Here is a 19,950-nt window from a genome sequence, read left to right as displayed (position 1 = left end):
GGAGGCCGGGCTTTCCATTCATGACAACACTACCATTAACTCACACTGGCTGACTCAGGAAGATGAATGTTGTCACTTCACGGCAGCTGGGTAAAACAGGTCCCTGTTGGTAAAGGATTTGGTGGGCAGCCCCTTCTTGTTACAGCAATTACACAAAACCTGCCCTACACAACTACACAAAACCTAGATCTGTGAGTTAGTTGGGAATGCACAGTAACGTCATTTGAGCTACGGTGGTGCCCACAAGCCTTCATTTCTCAATTGCAGGATCCCTTGTGCCCAACAGCGCCATGCCCCAGCCCCTACCTGCTCGGCTGGGGGGATCCCTGATGGGCGGAGGGGGCCTCTCGCTGGGCGGTGGTGGCAAAGGTCCGGAGCGGCCGCCCCCAGAGCTGGGCGCAGCAGGGGGCACCAGGGACAGGTTCCTCTGGGGCAGTCGTGGCATTTCATCACTGCTGGCGGGACCAGGGGGCACGGGGGGCGGCCCTGGCCTGCTGGGGGGTGGCGGGGGCGCAGGAACTCCGAGGGGTGGCCGCGGTGAAGCGGGCACGGGCGGCTTGTTGTTCTGCGGTGGTGGCGGCGGCAGGGCCATGTCCCGGCTGGCAGGTGGCCGGTGCCCAGAGGGAGGTGGCGGCGGCGGCGGCTTCTCATCCACTGGTGAGCGGCCGGGTGTGGGTGGCAGTGGTGGTCTGCCCGAGTAGGGGGCTGCTGGGCCTGGGCTGGGCTGCCGCAGGGAGCCAGCTGACCCTGCGCCTCGGCTGCCCGGGAATGGCGGTGGCGTCGGCCCCAGGCTGGGCTGGCGGTTGAGGACAGGCACTGGCGTCGAACCCCGGCTGTGCAGATTGGAGGCAATGGGCCGGGGCGTGCTGGGCACCGGTGGCGGTGTGGCATCAGGCTTAGAACCCACATCGGGCCTGGGTGGCGGCAGGCGGCTCCTTTGTGGGTCAGCAGCTGGGCTCCGCTGCCCCAGCGGTGGCCCTGGGAAGCGAGGCGGGCCGCTCGGTGCTGAGAATGGCTTGGCAGCTGCAGAGCGGGCTCCAGGCGGCAGTGCGGGTGGGCGGGCTGCCCCAGCATCTGGGCAGGAAGAAGAGAGACAGGGAGACGGCATCAGCAACCAGAGAGGGCCCTCCTCACATAGCAACACTGCGCTGGGACACAGCTGCCCAAGTGTTCGGGGACGCTCTGCAGAGCAGCTGGCAGCAAATCTCAGTGCTATTTGGGATCTGTATCACAGCAGCTAGGTCCTTCCAGGTCAAGAGGAATGGCCTGTGGGGTTCAAGTGACTGCAAGGCAGCGAAAGTATACAGCCTTCATGGAGCAAGCAGTAACATTGGGAGGGAAGAAAAGAACTGGTGAAGAACAAGTATTTGATACCAGCAACTCAAAAGCAAAAGGAGCTGTAGCATTGACAATTTAACCATTTAGCAACTTAACAACTGCTGTCCAGCAAAAGGGCTTTGCAGCCCTTTCTAATATTTGTGAGCTACTTATGTACTTGTGTATGTCAGCAAGAAGGCAGCCAGCCTTGCAGTTGAAGAAACACTGTCCTGTTGTGCCAGGAACTTTTGCATTAATACATGTTCCCAAAATAGACTATGACACAATAGAAAATACTAGCTCCAAGAGACTGTTTTGTACAAATGGGCTGAAAAATTACATTAGTCCATAAAATATGCAGGATTCATAGTATTTTATGACCCCTGTTGTCCAGTCCTCCTGTGTGAAATGCTACATCCTTAGCTTTAGGAAACTCAGGAGTTGCAGATCTCCTTTGTTTGAAGGGGCACGGGGCTCTGGGCAGCTGTTTAGCCAGCTAGAAGAACACAGAGTGTGCCCTCCAAGTGCAGCACATGCAGCAGCCAGCTGGGATGCCTCCTTCACCCTAAGTGGTAAATCACACTCTTGAGGAGCTGACGCAGATGTACTTTCCAAATGGAAAGTTGATCTTTTTTTCTGGTACAGAAGGGAGAAATAATCCAGAATCCTATTGTCTCCCCTCTGGTCCTGCACATCCACAGCTAAGGAGGACCTCACTCTACTTTGCAGGCAGCCACTCAACACTGCCAAGATCTTTAGTTTTCACCAATAACTGGGAGGAGTGGAAAGAGGGGTCTCACTTCCCCTTCATAAATCCTACCATTAAGAATAAAACAAGATTCAAGACAAAAATTTCATTTCTTGATAGCCTAAGATGTCTGAAGACATTCTCAATCCCAGCAGGTAATTTATTGCTGCGGTTTGTAATTAATGTAAATAATGTGTCGTGTAACTTGTTTGCACTGAAATTGCAAGATCTTTCTTACCAGCATCTCGACTCGCAGCAGATCTGAGCTTTGGCATTCCTGCTTGAAAAAGGCCTCCTAGGCCAGGTGGTCCACCACCACTGAAGCCGCCACCACCGCTGCCAGCGCCAAAACCCCCACCACTGCCACTGCCACCTCCTCCAAAGCCACTGCCACCTCCACTGCTTCCCTTGGGTTCTGTTGGGAAAAAAGTCCCCCATGTTATGCAGAGAAGTGAGGCTGATCCTACAAAGTATTCTCTTTCATTACAGCAACACTTGTAAGTGGGGATAAAAGAAGAAGCTTTCAAAACACTTAAGCAAGCCCTTGTTCAGGCTGGATGTCACAGCCATCACTACCACTACTGTGCCATGGAAGAGGTGGAGCAATAAACATAGCTACTGAGTTCTACTAAGCCATCACTTTCCTTTCGGCTGCTCTGGACTTGAAAGCAGAGAAACAGTCACTCTGGAGAATCTGAAACTGAAAAATGGATGGAGCCTCTGAGAATATCATATTGTCTTTGTTAACATCTGCATAGCTGCTTTCCATTTCTTCATACCATTGTTATCTTCTCTTTCACCTTCATTTCTCCCTATGTCACGTGAAGGACATAAAATGAGGAATGAGAGAGAAAGACAGAGGTGTTCTTCCCCTTGGGGGGCACTTCTGGTGAATGCATGGAAGAGATTTTATTTCTGATGACTTTCCTCTATGCCCAGAAATGCAGTGAGATGATCATTAGCTGCCATTTTGTTCCAATATAAAGGAACTATTTTATCAGTCCCATTTCCTCTCCTGTTTTTCTCTAATGTTTCCCACTGCTGGTGTCCCTCCTCAACATTTGTGCCGTGACAGTGTCAAGGCACTAGAAGTGCAATGAAAGCATTTTCAGTGATAAATACAGGGAAGAACCCTACTTAGAACATCACTGCAAAACGAGTAGGCCCACAGGTTGGGATATCTGTGAAGATCAGTTCCCATCAGTTCTATGACAGGCTACGTGGCTGAGACCCAATTGCTTAATTTCTTGGCCTCTTGATTTCCACAACTTTGGGTGGGTAGAAATTTCATTGACTGTAAAGTAATTAAAACCTGTAGATGAAAAGCACTTCCAATAATCCCACCCAGAAAAAAGGAGGAAGAATGTGTTCATGGGGGAATGTTTCACATCATCCCTCTGTTCTTAAGCATGTTAGCTCAGTTCTCTGACTCACACAGGGTGTGAACCTCTGGAGAAATGCTTCTAACTATGTTTTTGTCTTTCTTCATGATTTGTTAATTCACGTAAACAAGATAATAAATTGTATCATTTGAATCTTACCGTTTAGCCTTCCTTTAAACCCCTTAACTTCTTTACTCCAGCTCATGAGAATAGCTAGAACATGTAACTCAAGTGTTGAAAGCTAAATATCTGGCTGATGATAGACTGTACCTATTTCTTTTTTTAAATTCCTATTTGGTCACATGTCTGTTGGTGTTTCCTTCTTTCCTCATCACCTTTCTACCACAGTCCAGCCTTTAATTGCATGGCCAGACCCAGACTGAGTTGTATCACATTTGTTAATCTGTCTGTAGAAATCTCTTCTTTCCCTAGGCAATAAATGCTGTGCCACCGCCACAGCAGGCCTTTGTTCCTTGCCTACTGCCTGTTTCTATTCTTTCCTCCTGATTTTTGCTATGGGGGCTTTTGCAGCTTTCTCTCAGCATATGCCATGGTGTGTAGGCAGAGCCAGCAGCAGCTCAGCTGGATGAAGATCTCCTCTTCACAGGCAAGCTAAGCTACTGTGTTGTGCCAGGGCACTGCCTGGCAGGCTGAGCAATGAGGCTCAGCCAAAAAGATAACACCGCTGAGTTGCTCTGGCGGCAGCCAGGCTACGTGCAGCACAGCAGCACCTGGCTGAAGCTGTGGCTCCGACTGCTTCCAGCACTATGGGTCCATTAATACGCCAATGGTGCCATGCCATGGCTGCCCTTATTTTTGTGCACTTTCTTCTCCCCGCTGTCCTCAGTACTGAAAGGAATTTCTCTCCCTGAGTTACTGGAGCTTCTCAGCAGGTCTCCTAGTAGGGTTTCCATGGTGTTCTGGTTTAAGCAAATGAGAAAATGAATTGCCTTATGAGAGTAAGAGAGGAAACCACATTTCATAAGCAGTACTTGATTTCTCAGCTCACTTAATCCACAAAAAGCAGAATCTATTTTTGTGTATATCAGCTCTGGGCATTTTGTTTTACCTGCATTTCAATGGCAGTTCATCCAATGAGAGATACATAATTTTCTGCATTCAGATATATAGAACCATTTAAGTACACAAACTCAGCCATGCAGAATCATACTTACTGTCTAGAATTGGAGCACTTCTGTCATTAGTAACAGTCTTCTTTAGCTTTTTTCCTTTGGTGATATCAGATAATAGAGCATTTCGCCCTGCCTGTTCTGACCTGCTTAGAGTTGGTTTTTCAGTATTTGCCTGCAAAATAAAATAAAAAATGAGGAGGTAAAATAAACCTCAAATTTTAGATGCACAGTTCTGCTCCAATATGGTAGTTACCTTAGACCTTAATTTCTATTATCACAACCCACTATGGTAGTATGCCATATCTGGTTTTGTGAATTATGCTATAAGTAGCTGTCCTTGTTACTGACTCCAGGCACTGCTGCTACTCGCAGTTTACTGGAAACAGAACACTTTTGTTTGAATTTAACTTTTTTTTTTTTTTTTTTTTTTAATTCAAGAGTCTCTGATTTTTTAAAGCCAAAGCACATCTGTGGAAAATTACTGTTTTGGAGACTGAGCCTGGGCAAACTACTAACACAGTTTGATTACAGAAAAAAGACGGACATTTCTGAAAGTCGTAGTGAAACTCGAAATACACAAGTTCTAGATAAACCAGAAGAAAGATGGAGTTCTGGCTACACGCACATCTATATATGGTTACTTCTTCCAGGAAATGGTGGTTCCTGAAAAAAAAACAGTGTTACAGAAGTTTCATGAAGGTTAGTGAGAGCTGCCACGGAGGGTCCAAGCACAGAGCCTGTATTTTGCTTGTGGTGGGCAGTGAGGGAAAGACTATGTCATGCTGTCAATCTAGGTAACCAGCTAGGCCTTTGGTATGAAAACATTTGAGTACTCTACAACAGCATTTCCAGAAGCTTTTTCTTTCTTGTCTGCCTGATGAAGAGCAAACACAGCCCAGGGCAGGCTCTGTTCCAGCTTAGGCTGATTGAAACCAGGTCCAGCGTAGTTTCACCCACTATGCTGTGCCAGCAGTGGTTCTCATACCTTCATACCACAGACTGGCTGAGAAAGCTAAGCTGGCTAAGAACTATCCTTATAAAAAGTAAAAAATGAGATTATTTTTTGCCTCAGGTGCTCTGATCAGTTCACTGCCAGGTCACAATATGTGTTAGAGAGGGACAAAGGAGAAAGTGAGAGTGCATGGCTGGGGAAAGACAAGGGGAAAGCAAGACTTCAGTTCCTCCCAGTTAGACAAGCTGTGCCTCCCCACCCAAGATCCACGCTCCAAGGCAAACAACCAGTATGGGTAGAAGAGGAAGTGAATGTGGCTAGTGACATCCACATGGGCACTGAAAGGGAATGGAAGCAATGGACCCTCTTGCAGGAATCAATCAACCATATACAAAATGCAGGAAAACAACGCAGATACAAACACACCATCATCCATCAGTGTATCTGTACGTCCCTTTCAACAGGACAAGCAGCAAATAGGACAGCATATACAGTGCATCCACCTCCTGTAAGACTTACCAAGGCCAGTGTTGGTGGTGGCGGAGGTGCAGGAGGGGGAGGCACAGGCATGGTGAAAGGATGAGCTCCAGCTGATCTTGCTAAGAAATCTGCACAGCAAAACACAAAATGCAAAGACCCAGAGATTAATAAATCTGTCACTTTTGGGAGGTATTTCTTCAAACCAATCCCGCATCTAGCAGGCTTATCTTTTTTTTTTTTTTTTTTTTTTAAGATTAAGCAGTCTGTTAAAAGCACATCATGTTTAATTGTATGGATAAAAGCTACATCCTTAAATAGGTGTTCCCTGCACGATCTCCATAGCCATGCAAACTCTAAGAAACACATACCTAGTTCTGTACACACACAACCATTGCATAGTCTTTTGCTCTGGCAATGCACAAAAATGTAATGCGGTCACATGCAACAATAGAATACAAAACTGAACTCTGTTTAATCCAACAATCTTGTTCCTGTGGAATTATGGCAGGTTAACCTCTTTGGTAAACCATCAACCTCTATTTCTGCAAGGCTCTATCCCTTTAGGATGGTACTCAGAAAGGGATGTTGACCTTTTGAAATCTTTCAGCTGCTGGAAGACAACACCCCCTCACTGTTCTGGGTATGGTGCAAAGGCAGACCTCCAGGAAAGACTCATGCACCTCCTCTTCCAGCTTGCTCTCAAGAAGCCAGACTCCACCACCACCTCTGAATATACCCTCCTTCTCAGAAGCAGCAAATGCAGCCATGCTCTGTGCATGTTCCCTGAGGAGGAAGAACAAGCAAGCTGCTGTGCAGGGGAAAGCCTGGCAGCCAGAGACCACTTCTTCAGCTCTGCTGCCTGAGACCAGGCTCCTGCTTTTTCCCCGCACGTAACTCCAGTAATTCCAGGACAGGCACACGCAGGATGCAGAAATTCACTGAAACTGAAAATCACAGTGGACTTTTTTTTTTTTTCCTTCTCCAAGTCACAAGGTCTGTTAGTGGCATTTTAGCACACTGGTAGCAGGAATTGTACCCACTGGAAGCTCAGGGGTTTTCCTGATGGTGCTGAGACATTTCAGTAGTTTGCTATGCTGCCTGCCCCTAAAAATACTTGTGCTTTGAGGGACCTTCTGACAGGCTCAGCCCTGAGCTTGTGCAGAAGTGCAGAGCATCCCATGTCAAATTTTCAAGGAGAAGAGGGCTTGGAAAGGAAATGAGCACATCACCCCTAGCTCAAGCTGACAAGGAATTCAGAGCAGAGTGGCATGGGGCAGGCTCAAGGCATTACCACTATCTCTGGTGTGTGGAGGTTTTATTTTCCCCTGCTGCAGATGCTGTTGCTCCTGTTACTGAGAAAGCACAAGCAGAGCAGAGAGGAAGCTGATGGATGGACAGACTGACAAAGAGGAAACTGTGTGAAGCCAAGTCTGTGCAGCACTGTGCAAACACCACAGTCACAAACCCTGCAAACTGACACAAGTCTCCCACCCACTCATCCTGCAGGAGTTACCTCTCCTATGGAGGCGTCACCAGAGAGGCACAGCTTTCAGGTTCCCAGGATCTGCCAGAATCCACTTGCACTTCAGACTTCTGAGTTCCCTGCAATCAGTCCCCACACAAAACTCTGCTGAGCCCTATCCTTTCTTATTATCCTAAATTCAGTACTTAAAATCTGAACTCTATTAAAAGAACTAAGACTAATGCTGCTTTGTTCAACTTCCTGTTTAAAAAAATAGTCAACAGGAAAATTATTTCTTTCAGCAGACCACAACCATCCTGTTTCTTAACACAGTCTTTTCACAGCTGCAGTTGTCTCTAGTGTAACTGTGCCAGTAAGCTACTTCACTTTTAACTCCTTCAACTGATCAAAACGAGAAGCTGCTCTCTGCATTGCTCTGGTAAGAGGCTGAAGCAGTCCAGAAAACGCCCCCTCCTGAATCTTCTTGGTGCTCCATGTGCCAAGAGAAGCTCCTTGAGAAGGGAGGATAAAATTTGTTTTTTATCAGACTTTTAAATTAATTTCTTAAGGCAGCTCAAAGCTGCGTGCAGCAAGCCAGCTAGCTGATCAACAGTGTGCTCTTCAACTAACAGCATTTTTGCAAATGTATAACTTGCCTACCTCCCTGTTTGTTAAATTATTGCTTTCTGCATGTTTGTGCTGTTCTTTTCTCCTTCCTTTCCTTCACTGGGTTGTTTTGGGTCAGCTTCATAAGAAATTGGTGGGAATAGAGGAGGAGCACAGTAGCACTCAAAGCCTGAGCTCTCTAAGAAGGAGCCACTGCCCGTGAAAGCATTCTACCACTCCAAGACCTTCCTTGACACATTGCTTGCAAGGAGGTAAGGGGAAGAAAAGCACTGTGCCTCCTGCTTGCCTATCCCTTCCTCCAGGGAAATATCAATATCTACCTAGTAAAGATGTATGTACCTCTTTCTATACGTAGCTGTATAGATATGTATGTGTATAGATACATATAGATACATAAATACACATGCAATCAGTCTGAAAGTAATGCCTCCTATTCATAGCCATGGAAACTACAACAGATACAAAGAGCACAATAACACTCTTTGATAGAGCACATTCTCTGCTACAGAATATTATTTTTCAACGTAGTCGCCACCATCAACTGCACATTTTTGCCAGCAATGAACAAGATACTGCATGCTGTGCTCATAAAAATGTGCATAGCCACTCAGAACGTGGCTCATCTTTCACCTTGCAGTCACCACTGCTGAAATACACCACTGCCTCGCTGTGCTCATCACCACTGGCTGGTCACCATAAGCATTCAGCAAGCATCAATGAATGTTAGTGGGTATCATTTTTTCTGCATGGAGGAATTCAATTCCACACCTTTGCTCCATATGCGCTTCCATGTCAGACACCATTCTGTCAAACTGCCCTTCCGCTGCCATCTGTCACATGGCAACACCATGTAATGGGATACTGGTGGGAAGGTTCAACCTCTACTGCCATACCATTGACATTTGCCTGACACCATGGGCCAACATAATAAAACAGGAGGCATTACTATCAGAGCAACTCCCGTATCTATAGATCTACCCTAACACGTATCTAGTTTCCACTCCTGTCCTATTGAGAAGGATGCCTCTCACTGTGCCTGCAGTGCCAGCTGCCTACCAGCTAGCATTTCTGGTACCAAAGGGCTTTATCAGCAGAATGGGTGGAAGCCAGAGATGCAGCTGTACACTGGCCAGCTTATTGTCCAGCTGCTGCTGAACAAACCCTATAGCCTGTGATTCAGCTGCTAGGAGGGCTGGCAAAAGGCATTTTGCAGGCATCAGGCAAGTTTCTGAGACAGGTCAAACTTTGGCAGCACTGGCCTCAAATTGTTTACACACAGTGCTCTTGCTCTGAAGCTGTGATCTTTTCAGTGATATTTTCTTGGAAAAGGTCTGCTGCAAAGGATGTGACAACTTAGAGTAATTTTTGGTGGACAAATCAAACTAATAGCGATATTAGTTTGATAAAAGCACAGCTCTGCTCCTGCTGCTGAGAGAAAAAAAAAAAAAAAAAAAAGAGCATCAGAAACTCAAAATGCAGCAACAAATAGCACCTGCTGCTTTTGAAGCTCTAACTCAACTGTGCATAGTGTAACACTGGACTCAAGTCCTGCCGCTGTGCTTCATTCACCACTGCTTTGCGCAAAGCACAGAGGAGTCCCAGGATGCTAAGAGCAACTCTGCAGCTAGAGGGAAGCTTTGGCTTTTGTCTTGTGTGTCAGCAATGGATTCAAGGTTCATTATTTGCACTCAATCAGTGTGAAAGAGCCTAATTTAAGGAACATACATTAACTCCAATTGCTAACAGCTGACACCATAAAATACAATAATAGCTAATAAATTTTACCTACTGAGTTAACAACAGAGCTGTTTGTATCAACCAATGTCACAAGGTATTGAAAAAGAACTCATTTCAAAAGAAAGTTGGAAGGAGCATCAGAACTTTGAGACTCGGTACACATGTTCTTGTGCATTTTCTAGTCAGTAGTGTCCACTATCATCACTGTATGTAAACATTAGGCTTAAATCCCGGTACTGCAGCAGCAAGAATTAAGGTAGCTATCACCAAAATGCCAGCCTCTGGGCTCCAAAGATGGAGCATGTTATGATATGCAACACATTTTGATAAGAACTAACTGCACCCGAAAAAAAACCCAAAAAAACAAAGCTCAGGGGAAAACCAGAGTGTATAACATTTGGCAAAGAGCCCTTGCCCTGCCAAGCAACCCACATGTAAAAGAGGCACTACATCAAAACACAAGTTCTGGGCATTTCAGTTCAATTTAGTACCTCAGAGATTTCCTTTGAGCGCGACATGTGCCAAAGAAGGACATCTCATGTGGGATGCACAGCGTGAGCAACTGGGCTGCAGCTGCAGGGCTCGCCTGCAGTCAGCCATTTCGAGGCGGTCCAGGCACCCCTCGCACGCACTGAGTCACAGGCAGACAGACAGCTCGCTGCGGTTAATCGCTTCCTGCATGATTAATTTCCAAGCAGAAAAAGAGGAAGGAACAAACAACTGCAGAAATAAAACAGAAACGATAGAACTCAAGGGGGAAAAATATGCAGTCACCAATTCAGTGCTGATTGTCCCTCTGTGTAAAAGGGTTCAAAATCTAAAACAGTATCAATGTGGTTCTTTCCAAATGTATTGCTTCCACTTACAAAAAGTTAACTGTGAATATGAGAAAATCAGGCTTGATCACCAACCATTTTGCTAAGGTAGCTCTCAGAACAGAAAGGACAGCAAACTAACCACGTGACAAAATAGTTGGGAAACACTATAAAAACAACTGTTTTTCCATGGGGGAAAAAAATCAGCTCCACACAGACAAAAATATTTTTTCATGAACTATTGTCTAACAGAATACACAACTATTGAATTGCTTTGATTCGCCCACATCCCTTGCTTCTCCCCTTGCCCTTGGTGGGCCTGACACCGGGAGCACACACATCCCACGCTTCAGTCCTGTGCAGCAGGAGTGCAAGAGCAGGGATGTGTGTAAGAAGAGCTCCAGGGGATGCCAAAGGTACCCACCCTGTACAAAATCACGTCAGTAACTGCTACCTGAAAAACATGGCATGTGCTTCTCTCTTTTTATTAAAGCAAGAGCTCAGTTTCTATAAAAATAGAAACTTGTAAATATGTATAAATATATAGACGGTTTTAACCCCCCTAAAAGGTTTGACATGGACAACAAATGCATTGCAGTGTGAAGCTACCTGAACGAACCGCAGAGGAATTCCCCTAGATGATAGAGGAGGAATATTTAGAGCCTCCCCGGCCTGTCACTCACACACACAGAAATTTGGCAAAGCTTCTGACAGTTGCTGAAGTGACCCCATACAGATGGGACTGAGACACCTTTGGGATGCTTTGTACCCACCCCACAGTCAGCTTTAGCAGAACTAGGTCTTCTTCCTCTTAACTGGGATAAAGAAGGCAAGAGACACCTGAAATGTTCCTCTCAGTGTTTCTGGGTCCTTTAACTGCTCTTTTAGGGGTGGTTTTCACTGAAACTGCACTGCTTTTGGTGCAGGGGTTACAGGCCCACAAGGTAGGAGGTCGGCTTTCTCATCCTGCACAGAGGAAGCTGAGGTAGGAGAGGACGCACCAACATTTCACCCTTGCAACCATTTGTAGAGAACTGGACGGTCTAAAGAGAAGCTGACAAGATAAACGACTGTACACGCATGAGGCCCAGAGAAATTCTGTGGAGATTCCATCTCCAGAAAGTCCATTTTGTCATGGACAAATGCCAGTGCACAGCCATGGGATGCCAAGAGCAGCCTCGTGTGCTTGCTGCCCATGGGCAAGTTGTATGCAGCAGGCCTCCTCTGTCACCCAGGAGTTCTGCTGCAAAGAGCCAGCAGGGTTGCATCCATGGAAAATTACTGCTAAGAACTAGGCCACTGTGGTGTCAGAATGTTGTTTTAATCCAAGTATTTCAAGAAGTTTTTTTCTTCTCAGTGACATATTTTTCAAGATACGTGGAAGATCGTTGGCAGCGGCGAGCTGTGGAGGACTGCCCTGGTCACTGCTACAGTTGCTACTTGGAAGAAAAAAAAGCAAAGCTTTTGAACATTTAAAGTGTTTGGATGTTGACTTGAGAAAAGATGACAACTTAAGAGCAAACACACTATAGCAGAAAATACCTCTCTCAAAATAGCAGTCACTGCCATCTAGCCCATGCTGCTGGAACTTCTTTCAGCCACTACTTAAAGAAATATTTCTGCCTGCTGGGACTCTGGGAGATGGTCTCTACCATCAGCTCATTGCTGATCCAGAAGGAGCACACGTGCCCAGGCGCCATCCCCAGTAGGAGGTGGAGCCGACGCAGCCAGGGCGTTTCCAATTATGGGACATATCCCAGCCCTGGTGCCTGCGGGACACCACCTATGACCCTGCAGCTCACTTCCTCCCAATGGAAGAGAAGCCTTTTCCCCCAGACCCTCGATAAAGAAATGCCCAGCAGCAAACAACTTCCCTCCTAGGCAAAAGTGATGCTTAAGGACCAAGCTGCTAGTATCTGAGCCCTTCCTTCAGCTGTCCAGAGCACAGTTGTCTACAACATTCAATCGTGTATCATCCAAAACAGCTTCTGGCCAGCACAAATGTTTGAAACAATGCAAAAGACTGTATTATCCTAGGCACGCTGCCCGACACAGCAAATGTGGGATTCACACAGGGTTGAGGTAAGTAAGCCTCAGCACACAGTCCTAAAGAAAGGGAAGCTTGTTTTGGTGCTCTAGAGGCTATAGGGATACACTGTCCACCTGGGCACAGCATAACAGAGGGGAACAAGGATCTGCTGTCTTTCTCCATCCTACTTCCTTATCCGTTTCTCCTTGTGCACGCTGTGTTCATAAAATGCTGTTCCTAATACACAGTCTAAGAACTTCTCTCTGCTGGGGCTGCTTTTTCCAATGTCCCGTTACTGCGGAAGTGGTCACTTGGCGTCAGAGGATGCTCAACAGCATGGACTGTGCCACACAGCCTTCTCCCAGAAACGTTAGTGGCTTTTGGCACAAGGAGCTGCTGGTAGGGTGAACAGTGTGGCTCAGAAGTTAAGGCTTTTCAGAACTGCCTCCAACTTCAATTAACTCTAACTCATAAAAAAGCGCACTATGCTAAGTTATCCACTTGAAGAATAGGATGACTTCTGCCAGCAGCAAACTTGTGGACATATCCTCACCACACTGTATTGCTCAGCTTTCCAACCTTATTAACAAGGGGAAAAATAACATCTTTTTTACACTGGCTTCCTTGGATTTTGACTTTCAACCCAAATACATACTACATACAGCATAAACCCAAGTACACAAAACATATAGGGCTCTTTCTCTGTTATTTTAGGATGCTGCACATCTGACCACTTGTTTGCTTTGTGAAGCAAGAAGGAAATTCTGCCATTTGAATCAAAGTGACAGAAGCCTGGAAGACAATTTTTCCCCTTCTCTCCACTGTTTTGTAGTACAACAGGCCAAAAAGTATCAGGAATTAGGAATTAGTCTGAACTGTTGCAACTTTCAGCCAGCACAGAAATAAGTGAGAGGAACCAAATTCGGTAAGGGAACTCTGGGATGCTGCCGGAGGACTTCTGCTGACTGAGGTTGCACACCAGGGTGCCACAGGTCCACTGTACAGTGATGCCTGCAAAGTGAGGGGCTTCTCCACCTGTCAGCCCCAAGGCTGGGTTAAAAGGCTCCTGTCTGGAGGTATACATTACATGGCAGGAGCTTCAGGACCTCTACTGCATTCTCTGCCATGCCCAGGGAACAGTAGCTACAGGGCTGTTACTGAGCTGTTCTCAATCATCATCTTGTTCTGATCAAGAGGAAGACAGGTAGAAAGGATTTTACTATAATAAAGGCACACAGGAAAAGATCAAGGATCTCACGCTGTCAAATTATATTATTACTCCTCCATAGGCCTAAGTCTAGAATTCAACTGGCTTTAGTTTTCCAATAGGGTTTTTTAATATAAAGTGTTTTCTTTATCATGATCAGATAATTCTTACTAAACCTGCAGTGAACTGTGACTGGCCTACTAAAGCCAGCATCTATAAAATAGTATTACAGTGGCGACTCCCTCTAAAGGGGAAATATCTGAGGCACATCAGGGCCAGACACATGGAATGAATTTAAAACACTGTTTTCCAATCCCACTCTACGTAAATATTGCAATATTCCTAAAAGAATGCTGAAAAACTACAGCGTGATTAGTTCGGATTTCACATCAAAAGCCCAAACAAAACACTAAGTGGCCAGGACAGTCAGCAGGGAAAGACAACCACACAAGCCAGGCTGCATTAGAGTTTTTACAATCCAGGTGTCGACATGAATTAGAAGGTAACTCGAATACCTGTCCTTAGAGGAGCAATCAAAGGCTGATCTGTCCAGAGTGTGGGAAAAACAAAGCAAAACACAGCTCCAGATCTGCGTAATGTAAGGCAGCCCACTCAGCCACAGACAGCTCAGAGAAACGAGTACCGCCTCAGAGCCAGATTACCGTCAGTAAAAGCCTCTGTTCAGTGCAGCCAGCCCCATAAATCAGTTTTGCGACTAGGTCTGGTAGAGATTTTAATTAAAAAGAAAAAAAAATATTTTCCATTCTGAGAGTTAATTTTGGACGATTTGAAGCTGCAAAGCACTGAGACTTCAAGTCTTCTCTAAAATGGGTGGAGATGGAGAGTCTGATTTTAGTCTCATGAGTTAATGGAAAGGCTCAGGCCAGTTTTCGGAGGGGGCTGGATGAGACCTATTGTGCCTTACAACTTTGCTGAAAGTTTGAGCTGTTTGGGATGACCAGACTTAACAATTAAGAGCACATCCCAAGAAATCTCCTGACTTTCTCTGCCATGCAAGGCTTTGCACTGTAGCTTGCGATCACTTGTGAGGTCATGAATCATATTTGCACGTAAAGAATGCATCTGAGGAATGCTGTACTCAGCAGTCAAGGTTGGTGGTGCTGGCTCCCAGAACACCATCTTGTGGATGCGTAAGGCTGGGGTGGGAAGGACCACAGCCACAACCTGCACAGAACTAAACAGAACAACCTTACAGACTGACTTGATACTAAATGAGAACTCACTCTGCATTTAACCTTGTCTGACCTGCAAAAAGCTGCAAAATAGCATCTGATTTGCCATTTAAACGCTTATTTTGATAATACGACTGTGAAAAGTTTAGCTTTCTTTTTATAGCAGACTCTTGTTACAAGACAATTCTTTTCTAATTCCCAAAGGGACTGATAAAAGTTTGAGAATAAAGCAAAGTGAAAAACAGTTTTTCAGCTTATTAAGGTATAAATGAATATATTCAAAAGAATATAATTTCTTGGAATACCTGTTTGTATTTACTACAATTGGTGTTTTATTATAGATCCTCCTCTGAGAATAGCTATGAATGGAAACCTTTTTCTTATATGATGTATGTAATAACTAAATAACTAAAATCCAATTACTGAAAACAAATACCACTTTTAAAGCCTGAAGCATTCTGAAACTGTGCAATGTATACTGGGTATGTGCACATGCAGGGAGCTGGATGACAAAGTGTCCATTTGCACAAGCCATCAAAGCAGCTCTCAGCATCTGTTCTCGCTGGCTTGGAAGAGGGCCTTTGCCCTCTGAGGTTTGGCCTGCTGTGTATTTTGTGTAAAGTCTCAGAAAGCTTTCAGATGGGCTGCTATGGTTTCAGTAATTATTTTAAAAGGTTCTCGGCAATATAAAAACAAATCTGTGGAAGGGATTTTAAAATCAGAATGGAAATACTAAGACAAGGGAAAAGTAGAAGCAAAAAGTAATTTGAAACAGAGTCTGCTTTAGCAAACAGCCCCCCATGTCCCTCCCAGTTACCTCTTCTGCATGCTGGAGCCAGCCAGAGCTCAACCCAACCTACCCAGATACCACAGCCAAAAGGTGATCATCTTTCCAGAGGGATCTACAGAGCTTTAAAAGCTCTGCCCAACAAAAACAAAACAAAACAAACCCCAAAGTCCAAGGTGAATCGAGGATAAGAGACTCATGAGTTCTCAACACCCTACCCTACCTGTTTTTTGTTTGAAAGGGATACATTCAGAAAACAAAAAGAAAAGCAGCAGTGTTATTAAAAACACTATTTCAGGCGTGAATTCACATCATCATCTAATATCTTGCCAGTCCCAACAAATGCTGTCTCATTTTAACCCATTTAAAAACAAGTTCAATGTGTTATGGCTCTGCACTATCAGATTATTTGCCTGTTGGAAGCCAGCAAGAAACTTCTGCAACTAGAGGAATATCCTATCCTACAGATAAAGGAAGCAATAAATTATTGCTATTAAAATATTGTACAGTAAGAAAACTCAAAAACTACATCTGTATGCCCTGTGCAAATTGAATAGACCAGACAGCCACTAAATAAAGTAAGGTTGCCATTATCTCTATATTGCTTGATTCCTTGTATTATGTATAAATGCTACTAAGTCAGACCATCCTCTTCACTATTAAAAAACAGCAAATTTTACAACATACCCATATTAACTGTGTTAACCTACTGCTTTCATTGCTACATCAAGAGAAGGTTGATTTTACATATCTAACTTTTAATAAGGATCTATCAGCTCTCCTCAGCTGATAGGAACTGCTATGGTTTCACCACAAACCTACAGAGCCTTTAGCCAGAGAAAGGTAGGGTCCAAAGGGGCTAAAGTTTATATGTATGATAAATTACATTGACTGCTGGCTCAGGCTCTGAGAATAAAGCAGCCTACTGGCAGGGAAGATGAAGAACTCTCTTCCCCTGCAATGCTGATCCCATCACATGGCTTGCTTTGAGCTGGCCAGCACTTCCCTGCCTCCCAGACTGGTTACAGGACAAAATGAACTGCTACCAAATTGAAAATACATGCAGAATGCCTGCAAAGGATCCCTTGTTCTATGTAGGCTTCTTGCAAAGAGCAGCTCCAAAGAGAATTAGGGGGTTTGCTGACCACCCTGCAGGTCACCACCAGTGCACAGGCTATCCTGGATGGAGGAGCAAAGGCAGTAAGTATGTGAGACATGCTGACTGTTTGGCCAGCACAGGGTGAGCTCCAGATCAGCGTCACGGACTGAAACCACATGAGGGAGCTGGAATGGGAGGAGTGGTGTTAATGGAGATCACCAGGCATGAAGCCTGCAGCTCTGGGCTGCTCTTTCAGATTGCCATTCAGGGAAGGACTGATGGAAGGGCAGATCTCTGGTTGGTTTTGGTTTGGGTCTGTGTGAAGCAATAAAAACCAACCCATAGTGCACAGAATGCTTTTCCATATGTCATGAGAGACTGCAGCCTTCCGTGTCTAAAGCTGTATGTATGCTACACACTTATGTAGGCGTGGCACCCTTGTTCCTATCACCAACAATTTCCATTTGGTCAAATCTGGAAAACATCCTGAGTAATACAAGAATGAATTTTTCTGTTAAATATTTCCAATGCTGTCTTTTGGCAAAAAAAGGCATCAAGAGTTACTTGGAAAAGGAAGGCACAGCAAAGAGATGTTTCAGTTATTTTGCAAACAAGCTGCCAAAACACAAAGAGCAAAATCCAACCAATACAAATAATTCTTTGCACTTATACCACCATAAGCTAAGTGGAGATCGGAACACCGACCAACCACAACTACCTTTTAATTCACTTTCTAGAGTGCAGCTATAACAAAACTCAACTCAAAACAGCCTTGTAAAGCTGTTTTTACACACATCTTGGAGCCTGGTCTACTCTTGCAGCATGAAATAAAGCCCCATGAGGTGCGATAACACTCAAACATGGGATTCAGTGTTTACCCCTGGCACTGCAACTGATGTCGAGGTTATGAAATTTGCACATATGCACCTGGGTACTCACAGGACACATCTGCAGTGGACTGTGCCAATTTAAACACCCACAGCCAGGGCGCATAGTTAAGCTGTCCATACTTATTCAAACATTTTCATTGTCCAGTTAAAAGCTCCATAATTAAGCACAGTTTCTGAAGACTCTGTTTATGACATATGCTTCTTTACTTATTTTGGCAATTATGTAATAGATGACAAAGTATAAGTTCTGTTTTGTATCAGTCCGTGGTTCTTTTAAGCTCAGAGCAATTCTAACATTATATTAAAGACTTCTCAGTCTATGAATTTAGGTTCCCTGTTCTACTGAGAGAGGGATTAAATCCTCTATTTTTGTGTTGGTATACTGCAGTATTCAATAACGTGTTCTTGGAAAATGAAAGTAATAGAGACAAATGCGAAGTTACCACACTGTTCCCAGCACAAAGCTCTCCCACTGACTGCCCAAATCTATCACTGTCCAGTACTGGGAGGGACTTTATATGAGCAAGTGCCACTGGAAGTGGGAGGACACAGACGGGAATAAGGAAGGGGTTCCAATGTCCTGTAGAGGGGACTTGTTTGAAGTCTGGCACAAGTCAAACCCAAATCAACCAAGGACAACAAAGTAAAAAAACACCTTCCTGCTTTCCACGTCTCTGATTATAGAAGTCTTTGCTCCAATTTATTTCACTTCGGAAACAACCTTTTACAGCTGCAGATGGCAAGTACTTACTCAGCTAGTGAACAAAAAGAAGTTGGAAAGAGTGAATATTAATGGCATGGGTTCTGATGGGGAAAAAAAAAAAAAAAAAAAAAAAAAAAAAAGAAGGCAGCCCAACATCTTCCATGGATTAACAGCAACTGCTAGCCAATCTTCCCCTAAACAAAGAGGGAGCATGTTCTACAGTATCCTTCTCAAAAGGAACCGCGTGACCAGACCACGTGCTGTGGCAACCCTGGCTGTCCTGCACCCAGTGCCATGGCTCAACCCACACTCCAAGGCTGGTAGATCCCACACATTAAAGCAGAGCCTCTGACTGAGTCAATGACAGTTAAACAGAAGCATTTTCATTCTGATACCTGCATTTTATTTTACTTGTTTATACTCCATCCATCTTCCAGGACTTTTAACAACCAAGTGTTCTCATGCAGCAAGGTGCTCCAAGGCAATGCATCACACTACAGTAACATTGCTGGCAGGGTCACATTTAGCTGACTGTGCATATATCCTCCCCACACAGGGTGCCTAAGGAGCAGATGATTTTGGAGATAATTTGCCTTCATGCAAGAGAGCAGATTTAGCCAAGCTCCTGATGGTGCTCAGAATGCAGGGTTTGGGTTTTTTTTTTTTTTTTTTTGCATAAAAAGTAATAGTTTAGTGCTAGTAAAGGTATTTTTGGCATACCACACCTGTAAAAAAATACCCCCACAAAACCAAGAGCAGCCACATACTATCCATTCAATAATTGCATTTCCTTTTTAGCACATACTTAATTGGCAGGTCCTCTTACATGTGACTGTTCAAGTTCATCTTCATTTATGCCAATCTACCAAAAGCTCAGAGGAAAAAGCTTCAGGCTGGTCTGCACAGGGCAGCTGCCCTGACATACCAGGTATTTGGGGTTGGCAGCCAATTTCCCCTTTAATTTCTTTTAACAAGAGTGGCTGTCCCAGTTGTTAAACCCTAGCTGAAGTTAGCAGCACACTTGCTGAATCCTTTAAAACATAGCTGAAACTCTGTTCAATCTGTCTGAATGGTTTGGTCAGCAACACGGGGCAAAACCAAACCAGGCTTAAGTGAGTTTGGAGACTAAGTTTAGCACATGGCACACTTCAATAATACTCCTAACATCTCTTGTTTTCAAGACCAGAATTAGCAATTAAATGCAGAGTTAAGAATCACTGCAAATCTGAGGCCATACGCTTCTAGCAAAAAGAATGCTTTTTCAGAACTCATATGTAGAAACTCTGCAAACTTTTGAATCTGGATCAAATCCACAGCTGGAAGGAAGCTTTGTGTTGGTTTTATCAGGTCATAAGACATTATTACTCTCATAAAGCCTACATTCTCTCA

The 19,950-nt window shown here is 44.7% G+C and overlaps 1 protein-coding gene across 6 annotated transcripts in view; it reads right to left on the bottom strand.

Moving 5' to 3' along the window:
* WIPF1 (WAS/WASL interacting protein family member 1) overlaps positions 1 to 19,950 on the bottom strand; it is a 53,071-nt gene that overhangs the window by 8,391 nt on the left and 24,730 nt on the right. For 4 of the 6 annotated variants that reach the window (XM_042822634.1, XM_042822632.1, XM_042822636.1 and 1 more), the window contains 4 exons: positions 6,052 to 6,140; positions 4,623 to 4,752; positions 2,304 to 2,480; positions 307 to 1,074 (listed from right to left, as the gene is read on the bottom strand). In XM_042822634.1, coding sequence (XP_042678568.1) covers positions 307 to 1,074; positions 2,304 to 2,480; positions 4,623 to 4,752; positions 6,052 to 6,102 — 1,126 coding nt within the window. In that variant the 5' untranslated portion in view covers positions 6,103 to 6,140. Of the gene's footprint in view, positions 1 to 306; positions 1,075 to 2,303; positions 2,481 to 4,622; positions 4,753 to 6,051; positions 6,141 to 7,525; positions 7,758 to 10,329; positions 10,559 to 19,950 lie in introns of those variants that run through there. The other 2 variants (XM_042822635.1, XM_042822637.1) reach the window with 2 other exon arrangements.

The sequence above is a fragment of the Centrocercus urophasianus genome, unplaced genomic scaffold, assembly GCF_019232065.1.
Source record: "Centrocercus urophasianus isolate 14NV4802_14NV808 unplaced genomic scaffold, USGS_Curo_1.0 seq_20, whole genome shotgun sequence".
In the NCBI taxonomy this organism is placed as follows: Eukaryota; Metazoa; Chordata; class Aves; order Galliformes; family Phasianidae; genus Centrocercus; species Centrocercus urophasianus.
The sequence above is the reverse complement of the archived record's forward strand: the minus strand, read 5'-3'. Positions and strand labels throughout refer to the sequence as shown.